A 21965-nucleotide genomic window follows, 5' to 3' on the forward strand; every position below is an offset into this window, starting at 1 on the left:
AGCCTAACTAAAAGAAGGTTGAGGGGAGATATGATTGCTCTCTATAAATATATCAGAGGTATAAATACCGGAGAGGGAGAGGAATTATTTAAGCTCAGTACCAATGTGGACACAAGAACAAATGGATATAAACTGGCCACTAGGAAATTTAGACTAGAAATTAGATGAAGGTTTTTAACCATCAGAGGAGTGAAGTTTTGGAATAACCTTCCAAGGGAAGCAGTGGGGGCAAAAGATCTATCTGGCTTTAAGATTAAACTCGATAAGTTTATGGAGGAGATGGTATGATGGGATAACATGGTTTTGGTAATTAAATATTCATGGTAAATAGGCCCAATGGCCTGTGATGGGCTATTAGATGGGGTAAGATCCGAGTTACCCGGGAAAGAATTTTCTGTAGGATCTGGCCGATGAATCTTGCCCATATGCTCAGGGTTTAGCTGATCGCCATATTTGGGGTCAGGAAGGAATTTTCCTCCAGGGCAGATTGGAAGAGGCCCTGGAGGTTTTTCGCCTTCCTCTGTAGCATGGGGCACAGGTCACTTGCTGGAGGATTCTCTGCTCCTTGAAGTCTTTAAACCAAGATTTGAGGACTTCAGTAGCACAGATATAGGTGTGAGGTTTTTTGTAGGAGTGGTGGGTGAAATTCTGTGGCCTGCGTTGTGCAGGAGGTCAGACTAGATGATCATAATGGTCCTTTCTGACCTAAATATCTATGAAGTGGCAAATCCAGGTCTGCTCCAACTGAAACTGGCAGAACTGCAATTAGACAAACAAGGTGGGTGAGATAATATCTTTTACTGGACCAACTTCTGTTGGTGACAGAAACAAGAATTTTTCAGGTCTGGGAAATGTACTCAGAGCATCACAGCTAAATGCAAGGTGGAAAAGATAAAAGTCATTAGCACATATTTTAAGGGACCAATCAAGATAGAGTGGCCCATCAAAACCCCTTCAGTCATAGGACAAAAAGAGGGAGTTAGCGAGTTACAGGTTGCTGTAATAAGCCATAAATCCAGTGTCTCTGTTCAGTCCATGATTTTTAGTGTTAGAAAAGTTATGAATTTAAACTCCCAGGCTCATCTTTTGAAATTGCTGTTGACATCAATGGGAACAGGAGTGACTATTGCAATATTACATCGTGCGTTCTGTTTTGTCCATTTTATTTTGCTTCGGCGTAAGTAAATGCCTCTTTGAGAACTTCTTAAAAGTTTAAAAACACTCCCATAAAAGCAGAAATGTTTCACTGAAAAAGAGAAAAGTTTAAAAAAAAAATCAATTTCACTCTCCTGAAAAATAACCAAAAAATGTACGGTAATTCTTGTATTCAAGGTAATTCAATGCGGTGCTGTTTTATTTGTTAATTTAGTGTGTTATCCGGAACACACGCAAAACTGTCTGTATCATTCAGACAGAAAACATATGCAGCGAAACATTACATTGGGGCAACAACATTCTGTAACTGTTCATATGGGTGACTGTAGGCTGGTACTTTGGCCAATAGTCTACTGAAGCAGAAACCCCTAGATGCTACCATTTCCTGCACATTTGTAGGTAGAGCCTTCCAAGCATTTACCAGATGGAGGAAAAGAAAACAGAATGGAGACCAATTCTGATTAGCAAGTGAGTCTACTGGAATAATGGAGGCTGCCCAGGAGTGTGAGAAATACTACAGCTCATCTGCTGCCTGTACCAGAGATCACCATGCTCATAGAATGAATCTGAATGAAAGCAAAAGGAAGTAACACTACAGGAAGGGAACTTGAACGTTAAACAAGAGGCTGTATATTTTCACATCTGTTTTCAATTGCTTCAGACCAGACAATTTAGAAACCAGCTGCTAGCAAACCTGGAACTTACTCAGAAAAAGGAATTTTGAACAACATTTGGGAAGCACTACTCAGTAGCAAAATGTTCTCCATAATTTTATGAGTGCAAGCTTCAATTACTGTAAAAGCAGAAATTGCCTTAGAAACTTTAATTATTGTCCAGCCCTCTCAACACAGTCCTTCCAATGTTACATGTGGTTCTGTGGCTTCTCCCTAGGCATGCATGACATATTCTTTTATCTCAGATAAACACATGTGATACGAGTCAGAAGTCTAATAGAAAGAGGATTTGAGTTCTGTAACATACAGCGTTAAAGACCAAATATCTCTGCCATGCATCACCATGTGATGGTTTTCATAAGATTACTGACTACACACACAGGGCCTGATTTATCACTGTATTATTCCAGTTTTACACTGGTGTAACTCCACTGATCTCAACAGAGTCACATTGGCATAAAACTGGAGTAATATAGTGGTGGATTATACCAGCAGTATCTTGTTTAACATAATGATACTAACTGCTGTTTACTGCCTCCATAGGAAATTAGAATCATACAATCTCAGGGTTGGAAGGGACCTCAGGAGGTCATCTAGTCCAACCCCCTGCTCAAGCAGGACCAATCCCCAACTAAATCATCCCAGCCAGGCCTTTGTCAAGCCTGACCTTAAAAACTTCTAAGGAAGGAGATTCCACCACCTCCCTAGGTAATGCATTCCAGTGCTTCACCACCCTCCTAGTGAAAAAGTTTTTCCTAATATACAACCTAAACCTCCCCCACTGCAACTTGAGACCATTACTCCTCATTCTGTCATCTGCTACCACTGAGAACAGTCTACATCCATCCTCTTTGGAACCCCCTTTCAGGTAGTTGAAAGCATATATCAAATCCCCCCTCATTCTTCTCTTCCGCAGACTAAACAACCCCAGTTCCCTCAGTCTCTCCTCATAAGTCATGTGTTCCGGTCCCCTAATCATTTTTGTTGCCCTCCACTGGACTCTTTCCAATTTTTCCACATCCTTCTTGTAGTGTGGGGCCCAAAACTGGACACAGTACTCCAGATGAGGCCTCACCAATGTCCAATAGAGGGGAACGATCACGTCCCTCGATCTGCTGGCAATGCTCCTACTTATACATCCCAAAATGCCACTGGCCTTCTTGGCAACAAGGGCACACTGTTGACTCATATCCAGCTTCTCGTCCACTGTAACCCCTAGGTCCTTTTCTGCAGAACTGCTGCCTAACCATTCGGTCCCTAGTCTGTAGCGGTGCATGGGATTCTTCCGTCTTAAGTGCAGGACTCTGCACTTGTCCTTCTTGAACCTCATCAGATTTCTTTTGGCCCAATCCTCTAATTTGTCTACGTCCCTCTGGATCCTATCCCTACCCTCCAGCGTATCTACCTCTCCTCCCAGTTTAGTGTCCTCTGCAAACTTGCTGAGGGTGCAATCCACACCATCCTCCAGATCATTAATGAAGATATTGAACAAAACCGGCCCCAAGACCGACCCTTGGGGCACTCCACTTGATACCGGCTGCCAACTAGACATGGAGCCATTGATCACTACCCGTTGAGCCCGACAATCTAGCCAGCGTTCTATCCACCTTATAGTCCATTCATCCAGCCCATACTTCTTTAACTTGCTGGCAAGATACGCTGGGAGACCGTGTCAAAAGCTTTCCTAAAGTCAAGGAATAACACGTCCATTGCTTTCCCCTCATCCACAGAGCCAGTTATCTCGTCATAGAAGGCAATTAGATTAGTCAGGCATGACTTGCCCTTGGTGAATCCATGCTGACTGTTCCTTATCACTTTCCTCTCCTCTAAGTGCTTCAGAATTGATTCCTTGAGGACCTGCTCCATGATTTTTCCAGGGACTGAGGTGAGGCTGACTGGCCTGTAGTTCCCCGGATCCTCCTCCTTCCCTTTTTTAAAGATGGGCACTACATTAGCCTTTTTCCAGTCATCCGGGACCTCCCCTGATCTCCATGAGTTTTCAAAGATAATGGCCAATGGCTCTGCAATCACATCCGCCAACTCTTTTAGCATTCTCAGATGGAGTGCATCCCACCCCATGGACTTGTGCTCATCCAGCTTTTCTAAATAGTCCTGAACCACTTCTTTCTCCACAGAGGGCTAATGTATTCTAAATGAATATATTATAGGAATGTAACTCTATTGACCAGAGGCATTGTTCACATTTCCCTGGCAAACAATTAGGATTTTTCCCCAGAATTCTTGAATATAATATACCCAATAAAACAAAATGGACTTGGAACCATTTTGATTTACAGGTAAATAGCAGCTGCTTTTAAAAAAGTTTTAATAAGAATCAAACCTAAATATTGGAAGAAGGGCTGGACTCTGCAGGACATAATATAGGACCTTAATAAACACATACCATATATACTTATTGTACCACCTCTTGGGATGTATTTTACAACCTTTTTCAAAAAAGCTAACAGAGAAATTAATTTTCAGACACATTTTGCTACTTCTTAAGTATTTTGACCCACAAATATAAAGCAAAAGGCAAGGAATTAAATCATGGTTACAGTCCATTTACCATTTTTATACTGCATGAATTAAAAGCTTCCCAACTGTACTTTAACACAGAATTTCCCGGCATTTGCTGGACTTGTACCACAAAAATTACATTATTTAAACTCAGTGGGTACATTTCTGCTCTCTGGTAATCAGGCTCAACTCTCACTGGATGATTTGAGGTTACTTTCTATCCTTTGCAAATTTGTTAATATGCTCCAAGGAGAATCACTAGCTTAACGCAACCCAGGAATGACCCAGAACCCACTAAAGTAAATGAAAATGAAAAGTTTCCAATTGACTTCAGTGGATTTAGGGCCAGTCCCAAGAACACTGATAGTCAAAAAGAGGAAAGTTCCCAGTTGATTAAGTTCTTCTGCTTAATATGTCTCCTAAGCTCATTTCTGTGACACATTACAATCTTCAAGTCTGTTCACTGATGCCCTGGACTCTCAGGAAAAGCTCTGGGGGCCACAGGTGCATGGGATCCAAATAATACTCTACAGCATTTGTAGTGACTGGAAATTCCTTTTTGCTGAGGCTGGACTCTCCATAAAGTCTTTTAAAACAATAATAATAATAATGAATAATATTTCATAAATTAATACGCTGATGCTAATGGAAATTGTGTCCAAATATCTGAGGGCAGAACTGAGCCCAGTTATTTTCAGTTTTGCTCCATGATATAGAACATGAAGTGCAGCATAGTAAATAATGTGCCCTTTTTTCAGTCACCTATGGGTTATGATTTTGAATAAAACAAATATTAAAGGACACCTTCTTTCTGCACAAATATTTGTGTTAAAGTGCTGCTTGGTGGAACCAGCTCCACTGGCCTTTTGCCTTCTGCATTCTTAGCACGCACGTCAGCTCCAAAGTCAATGAGCAAGTTCACCAGGTCAGCGTTGGAATTCCGGGCAGCCGCATGGAGAGGAGAATCCAGATCTTTGCCACCATTTGCACTTGCTCCTGAAAATAAAGTAGGACTAAGAATATGATCACATTAATAAAATAAAAGTCATAGCTGGAACATCCCATTTCCTTTGCTACCGCCTAGGTGTCTGACCAACCTGCAGCAATGGAGGTTCCCACTACACTCCTAGAGATGGATTTTAATAGTTAGGGGCTCGATTATGACTTTAAACCACTGCCTGTTTTGGGATGGGATGATGGGGTTCCGTGAATCAATGAAAGCTCCCTGAGACACTCTGTCTCAGGCTGTGCCTCTGCTCTGGGGGGCCACAAACAGCTGTGGTACCTGCTGTACCCTCTTACGGGCCACAGACCAGACACCTGGATGCTGTGGAGTAGGGAAGGGACATAGCTCCACTCTCAGTCCCCACATCCCCTTTCCTACCACCTGTGGAGTTGCTAGCACTGTGGGTGGTGCTCCGGTCTTCCAGTGTTTGCATGATGCGATTGCACAGTTCAGTAGGGTACTTAGGCATGTGCCTAACTTTACACACATGAGGAGTCCCATAGACCTGAGCGGGACCACTTGTGCTACGAGTGAGGCACATACTTCAGCATCTTGCTGAATGGATGACCATGTTTGTGTCCAGCCCTAGCACTGGTGTATAAAGGGTCCAAGAACGCAGGGCTCAGTGCACTCTGGCCCCCTGCATGGGGCGCATGTAGTTTCAGTGGGAGTTGTGTGGCTACACCCCTTCTAGTCAACTTAACGTTCCGAATGTGATACCCAGAGCTACCTACCCGCTTCACATGTTTCAGAATTCCAGTGTGTGAGCACCCCTAAGCCTGGGATGAGGACAGAGTATGAAGAGATGTTACAGAAAATAAAAGAACATCATTTTACTTTTTTTTTTTTTTTTACCTGATTCAAGTAACTTCTTGGCACAGGCTACCTGCTCATTCTCACAAGCCACATACAGTGGAGTACCCAGGTGTTTGATGTTGAGGTCGATATTTACTCCATTGGATGTGAGGGATTCGACACATTCAATATGTCCTTTGAAAGGATAAAGAAAGGTCAAATAATAAAAATAAGGGGTTTCTGAACAATCCTCATTTTGTGGCCCAGATAACTCTCCCCCCTCCCCTCCCCAGTGTAGATCAGTAAAGCTCCATTGATTTGGCAAGAGATTTTAGATTTCCATTTTTGTCTCTCCCCGGATCCCAGGATTTTGCTACATTCAGAATGCTTTTCTCCACCCATCCCATAATGAATCATTTTGGTGGGATGGAGAAGAGAAGCAGCAGGTGACAACTCACAGACAATAATGGTCTCAAAGGTGCTCATCCAGTCATTTCTGCCATTTTTGATTTCCTGTCTGTAATGGCCCCTTCTTCCCCAGTCTCTTTTCAAGAGATTGGAATCCTCGTTTTCTCTTTCTCTCTCTAGTCTGGTCAAGGGAACAATAGCCATTAGGAATATTACCATGTAAGGGGGGGGGAGAGTTTACATTACACACATGACCAAATTATGCCATGACATCTTCAAAGGAATGCATTTTATTTGTTGGGTAATGTCTGCACTGAAAAACAGGAACAGCTAAGCCAAATCAGGGAAGGTCCTTGCAAGGCAGCCCAGTTGCTTCCTAGGTTCTTGTATCTCATTTATTAGCTGAAATATTTTGCTTTTTATAGGGGTCTCATTTCAGTATGCCTTTTGCTAGCTAATGTGAGATCATTATCCATTCTCAATACTTAATGGAAAGTAGTAGCTGGCATTTGTTCACCATCAAAGCACTAAAGCAGTCTTCTTGTCCATAAGACTAGAACAGTAGTAGAAATACAAGTCCTTGCTTCATGAAGTGCTTACTAGGGAATGGAAGTGTCTGTGAAAATTTGTATTGATTTCCAGTGCTTTCAGAAAATTCACAGTAATTCTCTCTTCACAGAATTCTCCTTATGGTGGACAAGTTTGTTAATTTAGGAGGTGAGGAGTTCAAGTTCAACCTGTTAAAATTGTTTTGTTAAACACAGAGCAACACTCTTGGTGGGATACTTTCCCCTCCAACGAACAGCATCATTTGGGGGACCAAGGAGAGATAAGTACCAGATAAGGAAACACCTGCACCCTTTCCTCCACCCAAATGACAGTAGTTAAGCTGTGGGAGACCCAAGGGCAATGTTTGGGTTAGATCAGTGGTTCTCAACTCTGGTCCACTGTTTGTTCAGTGAAAGTCCCTGGTGCGCCGGGCCAGTTTGTTTACCTGCCGCGTTCGCAGGTTCGGCCGATCGCAGCTCCCATTGGCTGCAGTTCTGCGCTCCAGGCCAATGGGGGCTGCAGGAAGGGAGGCCAGCATGTCCCTCGGCCCACGTCGCTTTCTGCAGCCCCCACTGGCCTGGAGCAGCGAACCGTGGCCAGTGGGAGCCGCAATCAGCCGAACCTGCAGACGTTGCAGTTAAACAAACCGGCTGGCCTGCCAGGGGCTTTCCCTGAAGAAGCGGTGGACCAGAGTTGAGAACCACTGGGTTAAAGGATCCCTCGCAGCAGTGCAAGTTGGTGTGAGGGCTTGCGAGCCAGATTGTGTGGTAGACGAAGTTAAGAGAGGTCACCTCAAATACCCAGGGCCTCAGGAGCTGATTAGGGACCCAGGAGCAGGTGTCACGGATGAAGACAGGAAGGTAGAAACTGTGATATCAGCACTGAGGACAAGTATCAGAGTTCTATCAATGATATATTTGTATTTTACATGAATTCAATATACTGACCGATCTTTCCTTTCTCTCACTAGCTTCAGCTGCAAGGTGCTGGTAAAAGGAAAAGTAATTCCGACTCTTGACTGAGTAACCTACCTCTCTTAGCAGCTTCATGGATAGGGGAAGCCAGGTCACATGGTGCATGTGGGCTGGCTCCATGCTGTAATAATAGATTCAAACAGGCCACGTTGCCACTGACACAGGCATTGAACAAAGGAGTGTGCCAATCAATAGTAACTCCATTCACCTGAAGGAAAAACAACAGGCAAGTAGTTTCTTTAAAAACAGTAATGATCCAGGAATATTTTAACTAGGGCTGGATGAATATTTTCATCAAAACTGTTTTTTCTATGCAATATTGAGAGTATTCAATTAAAAACATTTTTTTTTTGCAAAAGGTGTCTACTTTCTGTTGAAAATAATCAACTTTTCATTGGAAAAGCACACCTTTTTTCCCCAAACCCAAAAACTATTTGAGTCAGAAATACTACCATGGTGCTCATGGGAGTTTTCTGGGATCATCATGCCCCCATTGCCCTGTATGGGCCAGATTCTCCAGCTGGACCACATCTCCCATGATGCACCATGGTAGGGGCTTCCATGATGTACCATGGTGGTTTAGCGAGAGAGGAGACCATGGTGCATCATGGGAAATGTAGTCCGACCAGGGAGCCCAGCCCATCGAGGAGAAGGTGGGCATGAGGCACCTGACCTAGAATTCCCAGGAGGTAGATACTGTGGTGACGTTTGTGCATTAACATTTTTGGTTTTCCAACAAAAATATTCAGTTTTAAATTTTTCACTGAAAAGTCAATACTTTTGGGGGAAAAAAACCAGAAATGCCATGAGACTTGCACACATCACCACTCTGGACACTTTGCTTGTATATTGTCTCCATTCCTCTCCATTTTTTATGTGCTTCTTGCTTTTTTTTAGGCACTGACCCTGCATATTTACACCTGTGGTGCATATATGCATGTGATTTGTCCTGCTAACATCAGTGGGACTAATCACGTGTATAAAGTTAAGTGTGTACCTACGTTTTTGCGGGATTATAAACTCTTTGGGATAGGACTGCCTCTTTCTATATGTTTGGTAAGTGCCTAGAACCAAGACTAAACTCAAGAAGCTCAATCTATTTAGCTTAACCAAGAGAAGGCTAAGGGGTAACTTGATTACCATCTGTAAGTACCTACATGAGGAACAAATATTTGATAATGGGTTTGTCAGCCTACCAGAGAAAGGTATAACACAATCCAATGGCTGGAAGTTGAAGCTTGACAAATTCAGACTGGATATAAAGTATATTTTTAACCCTGAGGGTGATTAATAGGGCCCTACCAATTCATAGTCCATTTTGGTCAATTTCATGGTCATAGGATTTTAAAAACCATAAATTTCATTATTTCAGCTATTTAAATCTGAAAGTTCATGATGTTGTAATTGTAGAGGTCCTGATCCTAAAAGGAGTTGTGGGGGGTCGTAGGGTTATTGGAGGGGGGGTTATGGTACTGCTACCCTTACTTCTCTGCTGTTGCTGGTGGCGGTGGTGCCTTCAGAGCTGGACAGCTGGAGAGCGTCGCCTGCAGACCAGACACCTGGATGCTGTGGAGTAGGGAAGGGACCGAAGGCAGAACCAGCAACAGCACGGAAGTAAGGTGGCATGGGATGGTATCGCCACCCTTACTTCAGCGCTGCTGCTGCTGGTGAGGCGCTGCCTTCAGGGTTGGACACCCAGCCACCAGCCCCTGCTCTCCAGCCACCCAGCTCTGAAGGCAGCCCTAAAATAACCTTGAGATCGCCCTGCAACTCCCTTTTGGATCAGAACCCCGAATTTGAGAAACACTGGTCTCCCCCATGAAATCTGTAGTGTATAGGGTAAAAGCACACAAGAGACCAGATTTCACAGTCCATAACATGTTTTTCATGACCGTGAATTCGGTAGGGCCCTTGTAATTAACTACTGGGACAATTTATCCAGGGTTATGGTGGATTTTCCATCACTGGCAATTTTTAAATCAACATTGGATGTTTTTTCTTAAAAGATACACTCCAGGAATTTGTTTAGGGAAGTTCTGTGACCTGTGTTACATGAGACTAGATGATCACAATGCTCCCTTCTGACCTTAGAATCTATGAATCTATGAAACCAAAATATAAATAATAATAATGGCAGGGGCTGCTTAAATCTGTACTTTTTTGTTGCTTTATTAAAAAAGTGTCTTATGTAAAAAGTGGCAATATGCTTAGAGTTAAGCTAGGCACCGGGTACATGCACAGTATCAAATTTTATATTTAATATTTTATCAAAGCATATTTTATTATAAATTAAATCTCACTGGGCTTTTTGGAATGGCTATTCACTATATTGGTTCAGCCAAAATAATTACATAAAAAAATCGAAAAGACCCAGGATCTTAGTTATACTTACATTCCTCCAAAAGTGTAAAGGGGCCTTAAAATGTAAATGGTATTTACACCCACATTACGCTCCTTTACACCACCAGAGCAGTGTAAATGGGCTTTAATTGATATTAGAATTTGGTTCAGAAAACTCTAGCAGGGTTCATTCTTTTCACACAGCTTACAATATCAGGAGCTTGAAATAGACGTTTTTAAAAATACAACTGGTCTTTTTATTGTTTAACTCATTGTGGTACATTCCTTCACATCACACAATTCCTCCTACATAACACACTGTAGACATCTCAACATGCAATCCTATGGTTTTCTTCTCATCGTTCATTAAACCAATTATTACCCTGCAGGGAAAACTGAGTTTCATAGATGTGCTTCTAAACATCTGTGTTATACTTACTTGAGCCCCATGTTTTAATAGGACACTAGCACAAGCAGGATGGCCCCCTAAGCAGGCTTCATGGAGAGGAGACACATGATCTGCTGTAATGAGGTTTACACTGCTCCCCTTGTAAAATAACAGAAATTATTATTGGAGGCAATAACAGTGATGCTTACCACTTATATAGTGCTTTACGTATTTTAAATGTCTTTGAATGATCTTGGCTTCCAGCCTTTTACATCACCCACTGTGCCATGTGACCTTTTCCATCAAGATTTAGAATTGTGACTTCTCAAATAAAAGTGACCTTTTGATTTTTGCAAATATCTTATTTGCAATTTTGTCAAGAAATTCTGGAATTTTATCAAGTTGTTTTCCGGAAACCTCCATGATTTCAGGAGCGAGTTTTGATGGAAAAGCAAACCTTGCATTACAAATATTTTATTTAGCTCTACCACAAATCCTTCAACTATGACAGAGTCTCATGAGATCTGCAAGATCAAACACAGGGCATTTCCCCAATAACTGCTCTCCTCCAACCGGTGTCTCAACAGGAGAGAAGGATATAGCTCAGTTAGGCCCTAATCCTGCAAACACTAACACATGTGCTTAACTTGAAGTATATGAGTAGTCCTGGGGACTTCAATGGGAATACTTGTGCAAGAGTTAAGCACATTCATAACTGCTTGCAGAATCCAGGCTTTCATTTATATGGCTTTGCATAGATAATAAGTTAGCTATCATAAAACCATCCATCACAAGTGGAGTTCACTGTACTAATCTCAGATACTTTACAATATAAAATCCAGCCTGCATTCAACAATGGGACCAATGAGCAAAGCAGCAGAATGTTCATCTCCCCAGTAAAACGATACCTGAGTGATGAGTTTCTTCAGAGCAAGCAAACGCCCGTGGATAGAGGCATCATGTAAGGGAGACCAGTCTGAAACAAAGTCTGCAGAAGGAGAAGAGAAGGGTCAAGAATTTCATGGACTATTTCATCGCCTGACTTTATCTAAACTGGGTGACTGCCGGAAATGTAGTAAATCTGCTTCCTTCTCATGCGATTCCTAAGTATTATCTGATTTCCAGATACATTGCTTGAGTTGCTGCTGCAGTCAGGAGTAGCAATGGTTCTGGTCAAGGTGGTTTATTCCCTGAGTTGCCAGCCTTCACTCATTTGGAGGGAGGAAAAAGCAAGGTACATTTTATGAGAATGCAAATAGTGTTTTAAACAAGCACTAATCAACTAAGTTCCCATTGGAGGACAAAAGAGTAATTTACACAGCACAGTCTTGTTCTTATTTAGCCTGCCACTAGCTCTGAATTGTTTATAATGCCTTTGGGGTTTTTTCAAGCTCAGAATATTTTACCAATTTTAAAAGGAAGATATTCTGAAAAGGTTGCAGCTGCTAAATTATTTACTAATAGCCAGAGATGGGCTAGAACTAACAACAGTTGATCGTGGTTGGTGCCAAAATACCCAGGGGTAATTGTGTTACCCATTGACTTTGTACCTCAAGTTTTGGTGGCCAGTATTATTGTAATCACAGAAGGAATTAAGCATCTGCTGTGTGCTCTGCGTGGTTAGATGTTTGGCTGCGTGCGTGTGTTCTTCCTGTGTGCCGTCCCAGCTCTGCGCAGACAGCTCAAGTGAACTGCCCAATGACCACAAGATCCATTAAGATACAAAGGCACGAGGACAGGTTTATTGTTGACAGTGCACGGTAATAGCACCTGGCAGACTCTATGGCAGTGGTGGGCAACCTGCAGGCCGTGGGCCGCATGCAGCCCGTCAGGGTAATCCGCTGGCGGGCTGCTAGACAGTTTGTTTACATTTTCACGGCCGCCTGCAGTCCCAGTGGCCGCAGTTCGCTGTTCCTGGCCAATGGGAGCTGCGGGAAGCAGCAGCCATTGGCCGGGAACGGCGAACCCCGGCCAGTGGGAGTTGCGGGTGGCCACGCAAATGTAAACAAACTGTCTAGCAGCCCGTCAGCGGATTACCCTGACGGGCTGCATGCAGCCCGCGGCCTGCAGGTTGCCCACCACTGCTCTGTGGGGATACTAAGGGCTAGTCTACACTGGCAATGCTAAAGCACTGCAGCAGCAGCACTGCCATGGCAGCACTTTAAAGTGTCTTGTGTGGTTGCGGCCCAGCACTGGGGCACTGTTGACACTGGGGCTTTATAGCGCTGCAACTTGCTGCACTCAGGGGGGTGTTTTTTTACACCCCCAAGCAAGAAAGTTGCAGCGCTGTTAATTGCCAGGGTAGACAAGCCCGAAGACATGTATGCCCGAGACAATGGACACAACTCAGTGAATGGTGGGACTTTCCATTCCCCACGCCGCGGAACAAATAAACTCCCTCTAAAAGACATCTTTATACCCTAATACAGACAAGTTACGTGCTACCTTTGACATAGTTACTGCTCCCTGATGTGGCTAGTGATTACTAGAGCTGTTGATTAATCGCAGTTAACTCACACGATGAACTCAAAAAAAATTAACTGCGATTAAAAAATGTATCGTGATTAATCGCACTGTTAAACAATAGAATACCAACTAAAATTTATTAAATATTTTGGATGTTTTTCTTCATTTTCAAATATATTGATTTCTATTACAACACAGAATGCAAAGTGTACAGTGCTCACTTTATATTATTATTTTTATTACAAATATTTGCACTGTAAAATGATAAAAGAAATAGTATTTTTCAATTCACCTCATCCAATACTGTAGTACAATCTCTTTATCGTGCAAGTATAACTTACAAATGTAGATTTTTTTTTGTTACATAACTGCACTCAAAAACAAAACAATGTAAAACTTTAAAGCCTGCAAGTCTACTCAGTCCTACTTCTTGCTCAGCCAATTGCTAAGACAAACAAGTTTGTTTACATTTACAGGAGATAATGCTGACTGCTTCTTATTTAGAATGTCACGTGCCAGATATGCTAAACATTCGTATGCCCCTTTATGTTTCAGCCACCATTCCAGAGGACATGCTTCCATGCTGATGATGATTGTTAAAAAAATAAATGCGTTAATTAAATTTGGGACTGAACTCCTTGGGGGAGAATTGTATGTCTCCTGCTCTGTTTTACCTCCATTCTGCCATATATTTCATGTTATACCAGGCTCAGATGATGACCCAGCACATGTTTGTTTTAAGAACACTTTCATAGCAGATTTGACAAAATGAAAAGAAGATACCAATGTGAGATTTCTAATGATAGATACAGCACTCGACCCAAGGTTTAAGAATTTGAAGTGCCTTCCAAAATCTGAGAGTGACGAGGTGTGGAGAATGCTTGCAGATGTCTTAAAAGAGCAACATTCCGATGTGGAAACTACAGAACCCGAATGACCAAAGAAGAAAATCAACCTTGGGCTGGTGGCATCTGACTCAGATGATGAAAATGAACATGCATCGGTCCGCTCTGCTTTGGATTGTTATCGAGCAGAACCCGTCATCAGCATGGACACATGTCTCCTGGAATGGTGGTTGAAGCATGAAGGGACATATGAATCTTTAGCGCATCTGGCACGTAAATATCTTGCAAGGCCAGCTACAAAAGTGACATGCGAATGCCTGTTCTCACTTTCAGGTGAATTGTAAACAAGATGTGGGCAGCATTATCTCCTGCAAATTGTAACCAAACTAGTTTGTCTGAGTGATTGGCTGAAGTTGGAATAAGTGGACTTAAAGGTTCTAAAGTTTTACATCGTTTTATTTTTGAATGCAGGTTTTTTTTCTACATAATTCTACATTTGTAAGTTCAACTTTCATTTTAAAGAAATTGCACTACAGGATTTGTATTAGGTGAATTGAAATATACTATTTCTGTTTTTTGAAATGCAAACATTTGTAATCAAAAATAAATATAAAGTGAGCACTGTACACTTTGTATTCTGTGTTGTAATTGAAATCAATATATTTGAAAATGTAGAAAACATCCAAAATATTTAAATAAATGGTACTCTATTATTGTTTAACAGTGCGATTAATCGCAATTAATTCTTTTAATTGCTTGACAGCCCTAGTTATTACCCATCACTTTGTACATGTTGGTTCAATCAAAACATCTCTATTACATACTGTCATCCTAACCTTATCTTTTAAAAGGAATCAGTGTGTTCCTGTTACCCTTGGGAAATGTTTTTGTACAATCCTAATATCAGAATGTTTTGGTACCACTTAATATCAAAATGTGTTTGCGTAAGTACTCTGTGCTTACTGCTTCTTAGAAATGTGTATTTCTGCAATATCAGCCCAGTTCTTGCCAAATTCTGTAAGCAGGTCCTGCCTCATACCAGGCCTCTAATACAAGGGCTTATGTCTCAGGCTCTCTTCCGACTACACTCTGTACCATTAAAGCCACAAAATTAGATACAAACTGTACAGGGGAGACCAGGAGGAAGCATCTGTCTTAGCATGTTGTTTGCTTATTTTTAACACTTAATGGGAAGGTCAGAGTGCTTTAGATTAGCATTGGTGGGCTTCCTGGGGAAAGTTGAGTTTTAAGGAGGGGTTTGAAGAGAGTGGGCTCTCCCAAAAGGCAAGAACCACCCAATTTTTTACTGATTTGCTCCTCTGGAGCAACACTAAACCACCATAACATCGGCTCACTAAATTCTATCCTGTCTCAGCCACTTTAAAAACAAACAAAAACATAGCCCCAGACTTTCAAAGGGCTCTGCAAATGATAACTGAAGTAAACAGGATCCGAAGCAGGTGCAAGTGTTGCACTCCCCCAGATTCCCTTGCATGATTTCAGGCCTAAAGCAAAACACTGAAATGGAAACAACTTTTAGCAACAATCCAGGAACCAGCACACTGCATAGCTGTAGTGGGTGTGAGGAGTGAAATTTCATCCAAGGACATGAGGAGATATTCCTACTACTGTGAGAACTGCTCTGAAATCATTCATGTCCACATAAGCAAACACATCCTTGGGTTTTAAGATCTTGTCTGAAAGGCCTAAATACAGTAAAATAGATGGAAGTCAGTTTATCTACCTTTAAAAGATGAAGTCCTATGTCATGCTAGGATTTGAACTACTGGTTCCAGGGAGTCTAGGTATTTAAAATTTGATACTAGACATGTCACAGTCTGCAAATGCACTGACATTTGGAACGTTTTGATGGAAAAAATTTACTCAGAAATTTGTCAGCATGAATGGCTGTGATAGGATCTGTAAGAGTCTTTTATACTGGGGAAATTGTTATGGTTACAATTTGATACAGGAATTGGCAAGTTATTTTTTTTAAAGAGAGAGAAAGATTTATTTGGGATTTGTCAGGCAAAAGAGCAATTGGATATATTTCATAAGACTTGCCATCCATCCCTGGACTTGGTAGATCCACACAAATGTGTGAAAGAATACTCACATTTATGTTTATGGACTGTTATGTTTAATTTCTCTGGTTACTGAATCTATTAATTTATTTAACGTTAATTCTCTTAGCATTAGGCACCTCTACAAATACTGAAATAACAGCAAAAGTATCGATATCCTTAACACAAAAGGCTTTGTGGCATGAACCATCTGACCACACTATTCAATCAGTATCACATAAGTGAAATGAAACATTTAACCATGAAGAGTCCCCCATCAAATAAGCTACCAAAAATCCTTTACCCTTTCGAGAGAATAACAGAGATCTTCAGCAAGCACATAAGGTCAACAAACCTCAGCTCTGGTGGACCAAGAGAGGAAACAAATATGTTTGAGAGTCCTGGACCTGACACAGAAAATGCCTTAAGAAAAGGAGTACTTGTGGCACCTTAGAGACTAACCAATTTATTTGAGCATGAGCTTTCGTGAGCTACAGCATCCAATGAAGTGAGCTGTAGCTCACGAAAGCTCATGCTCAAATAAATTGGTTAGTCTCTAAGGTGCCACAAGTACTCCTTTTCTTTTTGCGAATACAGACTAACACGACTGTTACTCTGAAACCTGAGAAAATGCCTTGCTTGCAGCCACTGCCTTTTAAGCCATGAACTGCTAGTTAGATACCTCCACTGACTTAGGTAGCTAGGACCAAAGCTGCTGGATTACTCCTCTTTTATTTTCAATTATAACAACTGAAAGATATTACGTCGACACAAGACAAAGACACGTGATGGCAATTTTGGACATATACTAGTGTAATGTCTGTGATTTATAAAGTTCTGTAGCAGGTAAATCATGAATGGTAATATTTTAGGGATGGTGGTGTCGGGATATCCTAGATGAATTTGGCTTTTGTTCTGTCTGAAACAATGAGTTATTAAAGGAACAAAAATGAGGCACATTTTAAGGCATTTCACATTTTCCCAGACTTGAAGCCTCTGGGCAGTTTACCAAGTGGCAATTCAAAAAGGTAATAGTCGCACACATCTGATAACAATAGTCCAATCTGCGAGGCTTACTATATTATTCAAACAAAGTAAATTGAAAGGAATTTGGTGTGCATAGTCCAGGCTCTGCAACTCTCTTGGGATAACAATTCAACAATACTTGTTCTAAAGGGGTTGTCATCCTGGGGCTAAGAGAAAGGATGGAGCAATTCCAATGGAACTCTGATTGTTATCCCAAAGTGAACAGCTCAAAGCAGGTTTGAGGCCAGAGTGAAATATCTTTACTGGTACCTGGTACAGCATGTTGGCAGACAAGTCTGAACTAACTGCTGAAGATGGAATAAAGCCCTTACAATAGGGGTTCTTATCACAGACGGACAAACAGGTGGGCCAGTGTATTTTTCCCAGAGGTGAATACTTCTTTATCTCCTGTTATGTCGCTGAAAAAGAGCATGCTGAAATCAGCTCAGTAGAGGAGAGAAAGACTGGAAGGCAGACAAAGATCATGAATTCAAAGGGGCACAAAAATTCACTCCTCTGTTTAAAAAAAAAAAAAAGATTACTTAGATCTGTGGAATCTAGAGGAGTCAATGGGCCAAATGGGAGGAATGACATGCCCTCAATGCACCCTTCCTGGTGGTAGTCCGTGCATGGAGTGCTGACATTTGTGCAGTAAGTCTTTCTGAATAACCCATTTTGTGGTACTTCTAGAGAAAATTATATTCTTTTTTTAATTTGGTAGCGTCTCACTTCTTTTCACAAGCAAGTCGGCAAAGTTCCATTGGCTTCACTGAAACTACAGCACCGTACACCAGCTAAAGATCTGTCCCCATATGGATAGTGCCACAGTGGGCCCAAGCCATGCTACATTGATTGATAAAGGGCAATATGCTATTCATAATTTTATGGATTTTGCTTTAAAAGCAATGTCTGTAGAATACTGTTTATTAAATCACATTTATCCATGAACAATATATGGTGGTTTTCCAGGCTGGAATGTGGGATCATCTAAAGAGTAAGGAAATAGTCAAGTTGTCAGAATAATGGGGATAGCTGTTTCTGCTCCTTTGCAGTAGACGTCATGGAAGTGGTTTTTATTTGTTGGGTGTATGGATAATATAGTCTCACATTTTTCAGTGTGGGGTCAATGATTGTCAGGCATGCTGTTCTGAGCACCCGCATGAGAAAACCTGAATCAGCAGTAAGGAACAACTAAAAACTGAAGAGCAGAAATACTACTAGTATCAGCTCAGGTACTGGTGTTTTTCTAGTGAAACATTTTGGGATGAAGATGTCACTAATCTAAGGGCTTAAACCTCACACTTCTTCTACTCTTCTGGGTCAGTCTTAACCCTACAGTATAGCCTCTTCAAGCTCTCTTGGCAACATCGCATATTCATTCCTCGTAGGGTTACTGCTTGTATTATATTCAGTCTCTTCAAAAACCTTTCAATTTTCCCATTTTGAAACCAATGCCATCACAAAGTCTGCATGAGCTTCAGCAGAGATATGTTTACAGATCATTTACAAATTTTGGATTGAGAAACAATTTTTCTGAGTTAGACTCTGATCTTTTATTGTTACCTACACCTTGTGTCCCAAGCTTATCCTGACAGCAGTATAATGCAAATACACATATTACAGACAGATGTGTGAACTACATGGCTATTGTATACATTCACAAGGATTCAGGTGACAACAGAGTAACCACAAGAGTGAAAGTGCATAATTATGCCATCACAATCTGGAGGTGTGTGCTTAGTCTAAGTGTTCGCAGTTTCCCTGTGTTGCATACTAGTGTATTTAGGCTGTGGCAGTGGTTCCCAATGTGGAGTTCCCCGGACCGCTGGGGGTCTGCCATGGGTTATGCGGGTAGTCATCCCTTGAGCCTGGGCTGCACTGACTTTCAATGGGAGCTGGGTGTCTAATTTCTTAGGCCTCATTGAAAATTCTTGTCTAAATATTATTTTGAATCCTTAAATTAGTGCCACTACCCTTTGCTTCATCGTATGATTATTTATTATTTATATTACCATAGTGCTTGTGAGCCCTAGTCTTGAACCAGGCTCCCATTGTGCTAGGCTCTGTACAAACACAGACTTTCCTCCTTCATTCTAGATGCTGGAAACCTGTCATCCATTTAGGAAGAATCCATCTCAAATCCAGACTCATTTGGGATTTTATTGTTATCACTATTCCACCACCCCCACAAAAAACAAAATCAACCTAGACAGCAGTACAGACACCTTGGTCACTTCTGCGCTGCAGCTGGCCTTGTAGTTCTCCTCATATTCTAACTGCATTATTCTTTTTTAGTTTAGTAACAAATGGAAGATTTCCAGAGCTCTCATGAAAGAAAGAGGAATACTACAATGTTACTGCATATTACCTTCATTTTTCCTCCCCCAGCACACTAGCCATGAACTGAAAGCCTCCCCGAAAGCCAAGTGAAACACCGCTAACCAAGCTGTATGTGAAAAGAGATTGTTTGTATTTCAAACACTTTCGGCCGGACTGCAAGCCTCTTACGCAGAGTGGTGAACAGAATGGGGCAACTTGTGTGAGTAACTACTCATCAGTGACAGAAAGAGGTTCACAGCCTGGCCTTTTGAGAATAATCCACAAATATCTGTAATGCCACGAGCAAAGATTCTTTAGTCTATCTTTAAAAACAAAAGAGGAACTTTTTTCGCTGAGCTAACACTGAGTGTTCAGCTGGCAATAATGCAAACCAAACATGCCCACGTTGCAACTTCTTTTTCAGTTATGTCCAGCTCAGATTGTAATGCTTATTTTACTTTGCTCAGACTCCTAATATTTGTGAAGTGCTTAAAAATAAAGCTTGGTTTTTACTGTCAGAAAGCACTAATAGTGCATAATCAATACCATTTAAAATGCAATAACGTACACGGATGTCTGCCTACAAACTGCACGTAAACAAGCCTTCTGGGAGAATACAATTCTGAAGCTCTGCATATATACCATCCATGGCCCTTCCATCACCACCAGAAGACTATCTGGAAGATTGTTTGGATAGATACAGTTATATTACTTACCACTCATCAGTGGATTTGATAGAGAAGTTGCATGTGACTGTCCTTCCACTCCCTGGTATTTACTGGCATTTCCCTTTGCTCCTGCACCATCCATTGCACACTGGGCAGTCAAATTTCTGTTATTTCACTTCACAGTTGGTCTTGAGAGTTCAAATTCCATCCTCCCTGATGAAAATCCTAGTTATGCAAGTAATCTATTAAGCAGACTCCGTGTGTGCAAGTCAAGCAGACTTCGCAGCAGACTGGAACTTGGTACCGGCAGCAGTTTCAGAGTAACTTGAGTACCTGTGTGCGGATTTAACAAAACACCTCCTCATTCACTTGGTGTGCAGCCAGAGATCAGACAGACCACACTGTACAAAGCCAGGGATGTGGTTGATGTCATATCCTTTCAAAAGCCACACCCAATCAGCAAGGCTGCCTTCTGTTTTTATCAGGAAGGAACTTCATAGTTTGACAAAAAAACAAGACAGAGCCAGCTCAACTAGTTGTGCAAACTCTGCCTTTAGGGATCTGAAAAGGCAACTCAGAGAGATAACTGTGCTCAAAGCTTTGCCTTCAAGAGGAGGATCAAATTAAGTTGTTTTGAGACAACACCCTTTTCCTATATCTACGGTGCCTCCAGTATTCAAAAACTGACATCTAAAAAGCTCATGACTGCATGCAAAAAATGGTGTCCTGAATTCCTTTTACACAGCAGCAGTCACTACATACCATAATATTATTGAAACCACATGTTCACAGAGCTGTGCTTTCCACTGGAACTACTTCATTGTCTCCATGGCATGAAAAGCCCAGCATTATGCAGGCTCATTTCCCTCCATCCATTTCAATCAATTTCACTGAGTCCTCACAGTTGCACCAATACTATATATAAAATCTGCTTTTTCCTCTGAAACAAAACTAATTAACCTACAGGCAAGTAAACAGGGTCAGATTTTCAAACAGGCTTCATCCCCATCTCTATTTGTGTGGGTGCAACTTTGCAATTTGCAGGTCATTTCAACATGCATATTTTTGTGCACATAAATTAAATAAATTTACAAGTACAAACCCCATTTGCTCTTAGTGCATATATACATTAGCACATGTGCACAAGTAAGGATGCAAGAACTGCATTTGCAAGTGATTGCCTGTACCAAGTTGCATGCATGTACACACAAGTTACATTCTTTAAATGTGGCCACAAATCTGCCCAACAACTGAGTAATTTGACTTCATTTTATTTCTATTTATAGTACATAAAAAGGCACCTGTGCCAGCTTCTAGGTACCTTTGACTGCAAACACAGTCATATTAAGTATATAACTGCACAGTTAACCTGGGGACTGACCTGGGCTTTAGCTCAAGACCCCCTACCTCTGATCTGGGTTTGGAGGTGCTTGAAGCCCAGGGTAGCTTCCACGGCTCGGCGGTGGGTTAAAACCCAAGCTCCCCTTTCGTTCGGCCTGGAACCTGACCACTTTGCAGTGAGAATGGAGGCGAAAATCAGTCTAGTGCTCACAGTCCTCCAATGCCTTCCCACAATTCCCCCCAGAGGACAGACAAGTTCTCCTGCAATTTTCCTCCAGGGCAGATTGGAAGAGGCCCTGGGTTTTTTTGGTTTTTTTTTTTGTCTTCCTCCACAGCATGGGGCACGGGTCACTTGCTGGAGGATTCTCTGCACCTTGAAGTCTTTAAACCATGATTTGAGGACTTCAATAGCTCAGACATAGCTTAGA

The 21965-nt window shown here is 41.7% G+C and overlaps 1 protein-coding gene across 4 annotated transcripts in view; it reads right to left on the reverse strand.

Annotated features, from left to right (window-relative positions):
- The window catches only part of ASB9 (ankyrin repeat and SOCS box containing 9), a 30197-nt gene extending 9344 nt beyond the window's left edge, over positions 1 to 20853 (reverse strand). The window contains exons 1-6 of one of the 4 annotated variants that reach the window (XM_084628924.1): positions 20245 to 20853; positions 11718 to 11797; positions 10861 to 10968; positions 8139 to 8289; positions 6211 to 6345; positions 5154 to 5345 (exon numbers count right to left, since the gene is read on the reverse strand). In XM_084628924.1, the coding sequence (XP_084485050.1) occupies positions 5154 to 5345; positions 6211 to 6345; positions 8139 to 8289; positions 10861 to 10968; positions 11718 to 11797; positions 20245 to 20338 (760 nt within the window). In that variant the 5' untranslated portion in view covers positions 20339 to 20853. The remainder of the gene's footprint in view (positions 1 to 5153; positions 5346 to 6210; positions 6346 to 8138; positions 8290 to 10860; positions 10969 to 11717; positions 11798 to 20244) is intronic. The other 3 variants (XM_084628926.1, XM_084628925.1, XM_084628927.1) reach the window with 3 other exon arrangements.
- Between the last annotated feature and the right edge of the window lie 1112 nt (positions 20854 to 21965).

This window comes from Lepidochelys olivacea (genome assembly GCF_965140295.1).
Source record: "Lepidochelys olivacea isolate rLepOli2 genome assembly, chromosome: 1".
NCBI lineage: Eukaryota > Metazoa > Chordata > Testudines > Cheloniidae > Lepidochelys > Lepidochelys olivacea.